The 12,500-nt window shown below is 43.3% G+C and overlaps 1 protein-coding gene across 1 annotated transcript in view; it reads left to right on the forward strand.

Annotated features, from left to right (window-relative positions):
- Positions 1-12,500, forward strand: part of LOC123768282 (protein turtle homolog A) — a 110,657-nt gene that overhangs the window by 48,242 nt on the left and 49,915 nt on the right. The window contains exons 3-4 of the mRNA XM_069307128.1: positions 6,615-6,823; positions 9,716-9,838. Of these exons, the coding sequence (XP_069163229.1) occupies positions 6,615-6,823; positions 9,716-9,838 (332 nt within the window). The remainder of the gene's footprint in view (positions 1-6,614; positions 6,824-9,715; positions 9,839-12,500) is intronic.

Consider the following 12,500-nt stretch of genomic DNA (forward strand, 5'->3'; position numbering starts at 1 on the left):
ATTATTTCTGAACGCGTATGTGCTCACAAAGGAGTTTTTTTACACACGCAAACGCACACGCGCGCGCACACACACAGGGGGGCCTCGTAGCCTGGTGGATAGCGCGCAGGATTCGTGATTCTGTGGCGCGGGTTCGATTCCCGCACGAGGCAGAAACAAATGGGCAAAGTTTCTTTCACCCTGAATGCCCCTGTTACCTAGCAGTAAATAGGTACCTGGGAGTTAGTCAGCTGTCACGGGCTGCTTCCTGGGGTGTGTGTGTGTGTGGTGTGGAAAAAAAAAAAAAAAGTAGTTAGTAAACAGTTGATTGACAGTTGAGAGGCGGGCCGAAAGAGCAAAGCTCAACCCCCGTAAAAACACAACTAGTAAACACACACACACACACGCACACACACAGCGGGGCCGTACAGGGGACTGACGGCTGAGTGGACAGCTCTCGGGATTCGTAGTCCTAAGGGTTCGGGTTTCATCACTCGACGCAGGCGGAAACAAATGGGCAGAGTTTCGTTCGCCCTGATGCCCTGTTTACCTAGCAGTAAATAGGTACCTGGGATGTAGACAGCTGCAATGGGTTACTTCCTGGGGATGTGGGGATGTACTCACCTAGTTGTACTCACCTAGTTGTGTTTCCGGGGGTTGAGCTCTGGCTCTTTGGTCCCGCCTCTCAACCGTCAATCAACAGGTGTACAGATTCATGAGCCTATCGGGCTCTGTCATATCTACACTTGAAACTGTGTATGGAGTCAGCCTCCACCACATCACTTCCTAATGCATTCCATTTGTCAACCACTCTGACACTAAAAAAGTTCTTTCTAATATCTCTGTGGCTCATTTGGGCACTCAGTTTCCACCTGTGTCCCCTTGTGCGTGTTCCCCTTGTGTTAAATAGACTGTCTTTATCTACCCTATCAATCCCCTTCAGAATCTTGAATGTGGTGATCATGTCCCCCCTAACTCTTCTGTCTTCCAGCGAAGTGAGGTTTAATTCCCGTAGTCTCTCCTCGTAGCTCATACCTCTCAGCTCGGGTACTAGTCTGGTGGCAAACCTTTGAACCTTTTCCAGTTTAGTCTTATCCTTGACTAGATATGGACTCCATGCTGGGGCTGCATACTCCAGGATTGGCCTGACATATGTGGTATACAAAGTTCTGAATGATTCTTTACACAAGTTTCTGAATGCCGTTCGTATGTTGGCCAGCCTGGCATATGCCGCTGATGTTATCCGCTTGATATGTGCTGCAGGAGACAGGTCTGGCGTGATATCAACCCCCAAGTCTTTTTCCTTCTCTGACTCCTGAAGAATTTCCTCTCCCAGATGATACCTTGTATCTGGCCTCCTGCTCCCTACACCTATCTTCATTACATTACATTTGGTTGGGTTAAACTCTAACAACCATTTGTTCGACCATTCCTTCAGTTTGTCTAGGTCTTCTTGAAGCCTCAAACAGTCCTCTTCTGTTTTAATCCTTCTCATAATTTTAGCATCGTCCGCAAACATTGAGAGAAATGAATCGATACCCTCCGGGAGATCATTTACATATATCAGAAACAAGATAGGACCGAGTACAGAGCCCTGTGGGACTCCACTGGTGACTTCACGCCAATCGGAGGTCTCACCCCTCACCGTAACTCTCTGCTTCCTATTGCTTAGATACTCCCTTATCCACTGGAGCACCTTACCAGCTACACCTGCCTGTCTCTCCAGCTTATGTACCAGCCTCTTATGCGGTACTGTGTCAAAGGCTTTCCGACAATCCAAGAAAATGCAGTCCGCCCAGCCCTCTCTTTCTTGCTTAATCTGTGTCACCTGATCGTAGAATTCTATCAAGCCTGTAAGGCAAGATTTACCCTCCCTGAATCCATGTTGGCGATTTGTCACGAAGTCCCTTCTCTCCAGATGTGTTACCAGGTTTTTTCTCACGATCTTCTCCATCACCTTGCATGGTATACAAGTCAAGGACACTGGCCTGTAGTTCAGTGCCTCTTGTCTGTCGCCCTTTTTGTATATTGGGACCACATTCGCCGTCTTCCATATTTCTGGTAGGTCTCCCGTCTCTAGTGACTTACTATACACTATGGAGAGTGGCAGGCAAAGTGCCTCTGCACACTCTTTCAGTACCCATGGTGAGATCCCATCTGGACCAACAGCCTTTCTAACATCCAGATCCAGCAGGTGTCTCTTGACCTCCTCTCTCGTAATTTCGAACTCCTCCAAGGCCGCCTGGTTTACCTCCCTTTCTCCTAGCACAGTGACCTCACCCTGTTCTATTGTGAAGACCTCCTGGAACCTCTTGTTGAGTTCCTCACACACCTCTCTGTCATTCTCTGTATACCTGTCCTCGCCTGTTCTAAGTTTCAATACCTGTTCTTTCACTGTTGTTTTCCTTCTGATGTGACTGTGGAGTAGCTTTGGTTCGGTCTTGGCTTTGTTTGCTATATCATTTTCAAAATTTTTCTCTGCTTCTCTTCTCACCCTGACGTACTCATTCCTGGTTCTCTGGTATCTCTCTCTGCTTTCTGGTGTTCTGTTATTCTGTAATAACATGTGTGTGTGTGTGTGTGTGTGTGTGTTAGAGAGAAATATATGTAGTAGACATAATAGACTAAAAATATTAGTTAGAAAGGCGGGGTCCAAGAGCTAATAGCTCGATTTTGCAGATACAAATAGTAAAAACAAATAATAAATGCACGCACATATGTCAGACAAATTATGGAGTATGCAGCTCCAGCAAGGAGTCCATGTCTCTTCAAGCATAAGACTAAACTGGAAAAGGTTCAAAGGTTTGCCACCGGACTAGTACCCGAACTGAGGGGCATGAGCTACGAGGAGAGACTACGGGAATTAAACCTCACTTTGCTGGAAGACAGAAGAGTTAGGGGAGGACATGATCACTACATACAACATTCTCAAGGGAATTGATAGGGTAGATAAAGATAGATTATTTAACACAAGGAGCACACGCACTAGGGGACACAGGTGGATATTGAGATCCCCAAATGAGCCAAAGAGATATCAGAAAGAATTTGTTTAGTGTCTTATTAGTTGACCAATGGAATGCATTAGGCAGTGATGTGGTGGAGGCTGACTCCATACAGACTTTTAAATGTAGATATGATAGAGCCCAGTAGGCTCAGGAACCTGTACACCAGTTGATTGACAGTTGAGAGGCGGGACCAAAGAGCCAAAGCCCAACCCCCCGCAAGCACAACTAGGTAAGTACACACACACACACACATACACACACACACACACACACACACACACACACACACACACACACACACACACACACAATGGAATAATCCACAGATACAACATTAAGAGATTAGACATAGCTAAAGTACTACACATCAAGGCATCTTTCACCCATCCATCAACAGCCCAATTTCAATTGAACTACCTACCCTCGGACTAGTTATGTCCTACCCTCTATAAGACGAAGAACGTGTATCACACCTACTGTCCCCCAGCTGACTAAGGTTCAGTTTCTCGGTTGAGTACCAGTTAGGTGCGCCTGAGACCCTTAGTGGCCTTGTGTTCGATCCCCTGAGTTTCCAGCGCTTACTAACGGAAGGTAGCAATTCAATGCGAAAAAAAACCTTAGAGCTAAAATGCGATAGACCGAAGGAATATAGTGTTACACCTACTACAGTCTGGTTAGTCAGGATGCCGGGTAAAAGGTCTTGTTGGGATGCGAACACGTTGCTCAAATGTCCAGCAAATCACTTCGACGTTGTATCCACTCCTGAAGTTGCCGAATCAAACAGCTTTAACAAATATATATATATTTTTATTTTTTTTGCTGAGGAGGGCAGAATGTTGAATTCAAAGGAAGTAAAAAGAGGAATATCTTGCCCCTCGGGTCGTGTGACGCACGACTGGGTAAAGATCGCTGGGTAGCCAATCATATATTCACTATAATCCTCCTTGGTATCCCCTTTCCGTCCGAGCGCGCACATAGAAAACGAGATGCGCCGCGTCTAACTCATCGCTGGCAACGTTTTCTGTAATGGGGCAAACGTTTCCTGTTGGGAGTGATACAGCTGCTGATGCTACTGTTGCTGTCTGTTATATTCTGCTGTTGTGGTGCTGTTGTGGTGCTGTTGTGGTGCTGTTGTTGTTGTTGATGGTAATCTTCCGTTTTTGAGCTGAGTACACTGCAGCTTGCACTAATGTATTCTACACTCGCTGTAGAATACAGCGATAAGAATGTAGAAATACAAGAATGTCGTTCTTATCCACTGTTAAGCTCTTATCTCATATCGTTATGAGAAAAAGGGTGAGGTAGATAGACGAAAGAGAGAGAGAGAGAGAGAGAGAGAGAGAGAGAGAGAGAGAGAGAGAGAGAGAGAGAGAGAGAGAGAGAGAGAGAGAGAGAGAGAGAGAGAGAGAGATAACAAGAAGTTGGCCACCACAACTCCAGGCGCTCAGCCATTAAGAGCCTTATACGATAAGATAATAAGATAAGATAATGTTTATCCATATAAAAGTACATACATTAAAAATGAATTACAAACATAATATTGGATTTCTAGATAGAGTTAGATTATACTATGATTAAAAAAACATTAATACACACAGCGTTTCGGGCTAAGATTATACTGACTATACTCCTATATCTCAGTATACTCCTAACTCGTATATGGAACATATCCCCTCACAACCTTGAGGTTACCTTCCCTTGAGGTGCTTCCGGGGCTTAGTGTCCCCGCGGCCCGGTCGTCGACCAGGCCTCCTGGTTGCTGGACTGATCAACCAGGCTGTTAGACGCGGCTGCTCGCAGCCTGACGCATGAGTCACAGCCTGGTTGATCAGGTAGAATATGACACAATATGACATTATATCAACCGACTATCTGAAGGCTCTGGCACATAGCTGGCTCCTGGTTCATCCTTCACCTTACATAATAGAAACTTACATGGAGTTTAGTCCAAATGGAAACTAATTAGATCGTTAAATAAATACGTGTCTAGGTGCCCAGGCTTGAGATAAGGTGATGTAGGATCTTCTTCTTCTTGAGGTTATCTTGAGATGATTTCGGGGCTTTAGTGTCCCCGCGGCCCGGTCCTCGACCAGGCCTCAACCCCCAGGAAGCAGCCCGTGACAGCTAACTTAACTCCCAAGTACCTATTTACTGCTAGGTAACAGGGGCATTCAGGGTGAAAGAAACTTTGCCCATTTGTTTCTGCCTCGTGCGGGAATCGAACCCGCGCCACAGAATTACGAGTCCTGCGCGCTATCCACCAGGCTACGAGGCCCTACGAGGATGCTCAGAGTGGCTGCGAGCCGAGAGTGAGGGAGCCGGTGGCTGAGCGGACAGAACACTGGACGCGTGATCCTGTGGTCCCGGGTTCGATCCCGGGCGCTGGCGAGAAACAGTGGGCAGAGTTTCTTTCACCCTGATGCCCCTGTTACCTAGCAGTAAATAGGTACCTGGGAGTTAGTCAGTTGTCACGGGCTGCTTCCTAGGGGTGGAGGCCTGGTCGAGGACCGGGCCGCGGGGACACTAAGACCCGAAATCATCTCAAGATAACAGTTTCACTATGCGCACCAGTCACACGACTGGTGCACGCTAGTTTAACGACAACACGACTCTAGAATAATACAGTCAACGACAACACGACACCAGAATAATACAGTCAACGACAACACGACACCAGAATAATACAGTCAACGACAGCACGACACCAGAATAATACAGTCAACGACAACACACCAGAATAATACAGTCAACGACAACACGACACCAGAATAATACAGTCAACGACAGCACGACACCAGAATAATACAGTCAACGACAACACACCAGAATAATACAGTCAACGACAACACGACACCAGAATAATACAGTCAACGACAACACGACACCAGAATAATACAGTCAACGACAACACACCAGAATAATACAGTCAACGACAACACGACACCAGAATAATACAGTCAACGACAGCACGACACCAGAATAATACAGTCAACGACAGCACGACACCAGAATAATACAGTCAACGACAACACGACACTAGAATAATACAGTCAACGACAACACGACACCAGAATAATACAGTCAACGACAACACGACACTAGAATAATACAGTCAACGACAGCACGACACCAGAATAATACAGTCAACGACAGCACGACACCAGAATAATACAGTCAACGACAACACACCAGAATAATACAGTCAACGACAACACGACAACAGAATAATACAGTCAACGACAACACACCAGAATAATACAGTCAACGACAGCACGACACCAGAATAATATAGTCAACGACAACACACCAGAATAATACAGTCAACGACAGCACGACACCAGAATAATACAGTCAACGACAACACACCAGAATAATACAGTCAACGACAACACGACACTAGAATAATACAGTCAACGACAACACGACTCTAGAATAATACAGTCAACGACAACACGACACCAGAATAATACAGTCAGTCCTCCAAAAATGGGGAGGGTAAATGTAACAGCCCCATAAGTGCAATTATGTACTATGTATGACAGTCAGGAAATGCACTTATTACACTTAGTATTAAAACGGATTCAGAGGATAGGTTGCAATACTGATAATCCGGATTATTTATACCGCCAGACTGGACGAACGGTGGCTTGGTCGAGGAAAGGAGCGACATTGGTCGGACGAGGAGCAGCTAGGGTCGAGGGCCGTCTTGGAGGTAACGACGTCGCCAGCGCTACTCAGGGTATCGAACCTGGGACTCGCTGACCAGGGCCTCTACACCTGTCGCGTCGACTTCAAGGTCCAGCCCACCAAAACGACCCGAGTCAATCTCACTGTTGTTGGTAAGTCAGGGGGAGAGATGTGTCTCATGGGATGTGGAATATGTGTCTGTTCGAGGCTCATAGAAGGTAGATGCTTGTGGCTAGCCTCGCTAAACTTTGCACCCTGATGCCTGGGAGGTATGTGCCTGACATGATCGGGTTTTTGGTAGTCACAGTGCAAAAGAGGATAGCGTGTCACGGTCATATGCTGAACAATACGGAAATTTTTTCACTGCCCTCCAGATAAACACTTTGGAAAAAAATGTAAAACAAATATTTTTAATTTTTTTTACATTTTTTACAAATATTTATAGTACTGTAAATAATAATAATAATAATAATAATAATAATAATTCAGAGAGAAGTCATAATCGTACAGCAAGATTTTTCGTGGGGGTCGCTTTGACACAGTGTCAGGTGGCAGTCTTTTCATTGATGCCTATATCCCAACCAGTTAAGGTTGGATATGTACGCAACAGCTATTACCGTGAACAATTTAGTGAAGCTAGCCCCGAGTGTCTGACCTCTAACCTCGAACAGACAGAGACAGACAGACAGAAAACGATACAGATCTCTACAGGTATAAATGAAGATGACATAAAAACAGTTTAAAACAGTTCGTCAAGATATTTATTCACTATTTTCATTTAAAATTAGAATCTTCATATATATTACATCTATATTGGAAAGCTTTTTCAACTGTCTCTTTTGCTTTCTATCTCTCTGTTTCTGTCTGTCTGTCTGTCTGTCTCTCTCTCTCTCTCTCTCTCTCTCTCTCTCTCTCTCTCTCTCTCTCTCTCTCTCTCTCTCTCTCTCTCTCTCTCTCTCTCTCTCTCTCTCTCTCTCTCTCTCTCAATACATTTTAAAAGTTTCCTTTCCAATATAATTATAGATCTCCAGCATCAACACAACTGTCTTTTCCACAACTAATAATAATCACTCCCCCTTCTCCCCCCACCACAATCTCACCACCTACATAACCACAACCACCACAACCACATCCACCACCCTCAACCACCACCATCTACACCACTAACCACCACAATTACCCACCCAACCACCACCACACATCTAATACTTATCTTAAGACCTCTTCCCCCAATATTTTTCTACGAAAGGCACTCAGACAGGTGTGGACCTAATGAGCGGGAAATTGAACAGTCAATAAAACTTGTGTGTACGAAAGCGAGAATATGTGAAGGAAATATGTTCGTCTTGCATTTGAGTTACTTAAGCAAGATTTGAGTTACTTTAAGTAACATTTGAGTTACTTAAGCAAGGGTTAAGCACCTTGTCCTCTGGGGCTAGTAAACTTCTCAGGTGTGGAGTAATGAGATGAGATATTTGGCTAGTGCAAAATGACTTCTCCTGTTGTTAGTGCGAAACGTCTTCTGTCGTTAGTGCGAAACGACGCCTTCTCCCTCTTCTGCCACCAGATTTACTCTTCCATTGAAAAAATCCTCTTCCTCTTCTGCAAAAATCCTCTTTTTCTACTTTAGGTACTGAAAATGTATCTATCTCTAGATAGAAATGTCTCCTCCTGCATCCACTTGTCCAAAAAGAAAAAATCTTTCTCTTCCTCTATCTACAAACAAAATTATCTTCTTCTAGTTAAAAATACTCTCTCTTCTTCTACTTATTAAAATGGTCTCCTGTTCTAGTTAAAACTATCTTCCTCCTTCCTCTAGTTAAAACTATCTTCCTCCTTCCTCTAGTTACAAAGAGCCTCCTGCTCCTTGTTCTGTGTAGAGGAATAATTAAATTAACCTCTCAAGGTTTAAGTGTTTCAGCGTCTCAGGGGACGTGCGCTAATTAACCTGTCGCTAACATACAGCGAATCATACAGGTGTATGAGTTTAATTGCTGACTGTAACCAGTCATGAAATATAAATACATTCTGTTAACCAAGTGGAGACTTTCTCAAGAAAAGTCTCTTACGTTTTAAACATGTGAGATACGATATATATATATATATATATATATATATATATATATATATATATATATATATATATATATATATATATATATATTGAGTCCTTCAAAGGATTGGGAGAGGAAGCAGGTTAGAGAGGAGGCGTATAGGTTGTCGAGTGGTAGATGCAGGCGATGGTAGACGCTCTCAGGAGCTCCACAGTCTACTTAAAGGTAGATAAGATGAACCTGTACTGCATCCAGAAGTTGCCGTAGCGTTATTGTTCTCATTCAGACCACATATCTGACGGATTACAATGACCACCTCGGGCGCAATTAAAGACAGGTAGGAGGTATACCTCAGGTAGGAGATATACCTCAGGTAGAAGGTAGAAGCGAAATGACCCTCCTTTGCTACCATATATATATTCACTTTACCTGTTACAAGAGAAGGCATAACTGAACCGAAATATTTCGCTGGAGCGTATACCTCGCTGCTTGAGCGGTGGGCTGGCTTATGTCCGGTACAGATACAAAGCGGACCGTCAAACCCCTTCTCGGTCCGCCCAATCGCCAGCAATCACTCAAGTGGTATGGCCGCGCTTTCGTAACTCAATTACCGCTTCTGGGGAAACCCGGTTCCTCCTCCTCTTGCCCGCGGCACACTCCGTTTCTCGAAATACGTGCTTCGATATGTTGCATCGGAATCACAAGGGGAATAGTCAGTGGTTTGTTTTTAAACACTTTACCCCCCACAATAAAGCTTTTTCCCCACAATAATATATATTTTCCCCCACCCACAAAGCTGCTTCCTGCTTTTTCCTCACAGTAATGCCTACCCACACCACAGTAATGCCTACCCACACCACAGTAATGCCTACCCACACCACACGCCACAGTATAATGCCTTCAAATACCACCCAGTAAAATGCCTCTTTGCTCGGTAATACCTTCCCCTTTTACGCCACACAATAATGACTGCTTCCCCTCCTGCCACAGTGCCTCCAGAGAGTGTGAGTGTGATAGCGGGCGTTGTGGGCGACCCACAACTGACCGTAACCAGTGTGGCGGGACCCTACCAGGAGGGGGATATGTTGGTCCTTACATGCATCGCCCATGGAGGTAAGTGAGAGAGAGAGAGAGAGAGAGAGAGAGAGAGAGAGAGAGAGAGAGAGAGAGAGAGAGAGAGAGAGAGAGAGAGAGAGAGAGAGACAGACAGACAGAAGAGTCAGAATGAATTTAGTTACTCAGATAAAGAAAGTTTGGTAAAACAACATTGTCTTGAAGAGAGACCTAAGTTTCTGGAGTGGCTGACAGGAAGACGAAATACAGATTGTCTTATGACTTACTGATCTCAGTACGTCATGTGACTGATCGATCTCACTGCGCCATGTGACAGATCGATCTCACTGCGCCATGTGTCTGATCGATCTCACTGCGCCATGTGTCTGATCGATTTCACTGCGCCATGTGTCTGATCGATCTCACTGCGCCATGTGACTGATCGATCTCACTGCGCCATGTGACAGATCGATCTCACTGCGCCATGTGTCTGATCGATCTCACTGCGCCATGTGACTGATCGATCTCACTGCACCATGTGACTGATCGATCTCACTGCGACTGATCGATCTCACTGCGCCACATGACAGATCGATCTAAGTGCGTCCTGTATCTAAGCTACACAAAAGGGAATTTCAACCCTCGTAACATCCACAATAAAGTCTAAAATGACAGAACCCGTGTGGGGAAAGATGTAGCTGCTTCGTATGCTTCACCAGCTGACTACACAACAGGTTCTGTGACGCCATAGAAACTATGCCACACTACCGTGGATGTTCAGTCAACATGGGAGACCTCTCACACTCCTCTTTCAAAACACATATAAATCCCATTATCGTAATATAAATGAAAAAATCCAGAGGAGCCAAAGTAGATTCTCTCATTGATATGTTACTATTAATTTATTATTTAATTTTATGATCACTATTTAGACTCAGTCTTGTGAGCACTAAAAAGTCTTAATGATAGTACAAAGTTTCAAGTGTAAAATTTCGCCAAACTTGTGCAGAAGGGGATTTAAGATAAGACCACACCAAAGCTTGGGTAAGTACATTGTCTCTTGAAGTTATCGAAGTTATCGACTAAATCCTTAAGTAAAACAAAAAATGGTAATGACTTTTAATGACAAACTTAGCCAATTATTGGGGTAGATTCCCACACTCTATGACGCTCAGTTTTATGCTATTTTTGATCCACTCGTGTGGAGATATGTCAATAAAATAGGGGGTAATGGAGGATTACACCCCCCTGTACCATGGCTGAGATATGTATCCCTATGATACATGATACATACATGTTTAAGTGCTGATGTTTCGGTCCATGGTCAAAGGTATTGTGCACCACCGAGCGAAACGTCGTCACGTGTGGGTCTGAGAGGACAACTCGTTCGCGCACTTTCTTACAGTCAATATTGACTTATTAAATAAGTGAATATATGACATACTAATTTATTGTGAATATTTTAGTTTACCTTGAAAAGCTTCATAGAAAACACCGACCTTACCTAACCTTCTTAGTATGTTAAGATAAGCATCTTATTGCTTCGTAATTACAATTATTACTTAACCTATAATAGGTTATTATTATTATTATTATTATTATTATTATTATTATTATTATTAGGTTAATATTACTTAACCTATAATAGGTTTAGTAATAATTGTAATTATGAAGCAATAAGATGCTTATCTTAACATACTAAGAAGGTTAGGTAAGGTCGGTGTTTTCTATGAAGCTTTTCAAGGTAAACTAAAATATTCACAATAAATTAGTATGTCACATATGCACGTATATAATAAGTCAATATTGACTATACGAAAGTGCGAGAACGGGTTGGAGAGGACATATCAACCCATTTATTGGGGATGATTCTCTGACCTATGATTTGCAATATCATCAGTTGCTTGCGGGATGCATGCCATAACAATCAAGAGGAACACTAATTGCAAAATATCTTAACAAAATTACAAAATACAAAAATTTACAAAATTTACAAAATTTCTCAATATGTAAACATTGAAGCCTCCTAAAATTATTGTACTTGTCGTAAGTATTTGGTCAAACGTACAAAAATGGACTGTTTTTAGACCCACAAAAAAAAAAATCCCGATTTTTATTATAAAATTAGCCTAAAATGCCATTCTAGAAAATCGGAAATGTGCCTAAAGAGCTTAAGCCTATCGAAGCTATCCTAGGCCCTAATACACCCCGCTATCTTAGGCCTAATTTAATGCATATATGTGCTGCACTAGGCCAAGAAATGTTTAAATTCGGTTTTAATGTTTATTTCCTCCCAGGACTATAAGATTAATAGTACAAAAGTGTACTTACCAGGGTCTATAACAGCACATGCTAGTATGATGTACTAAATAACTGATTTAAGTACTATTATTTTAGGAGAAAGGGTCGTAACTAGGAGACCCAGGTCCCTAGTGAGGCCACAATAGGTCCCCATTCGGTCTTTCCCTAGAAAACAACCTACAGCAGTGGCCGAACTCACTGGATACCTATTTAGTGTTGGGTGAACAGAAGCACAAGGTAACCTGCTACTCAACCCCCCAATATGCGAGTATATTATATTATAATTTGTCATGGCTATATTTTCCGTTTTCCTGGATGTGCCTTCTTAAGCCTGTACTTACCATGGTATGGATATAGGACCCTTGGTATAGATATAGGAGTCTTCGTATGGATATAGGACCCTTGGTATAGATATAGGAGT

Source organism: Procambarus clarkii, chromosome 59, assembly GCF_040958095.1.
Source record: "Procambarus clarkii isolate CNS0578487 chromosome 59, FALCON_Pclarkii_2.0, whole genome shotgun sequence".
NCBI classification, from domain to species: Eukaryota; Metazoa; Arthropoda; class Malacostraca; order Decapoda; family Cambaridae; genus Procambarus; species Procambarus clarkii.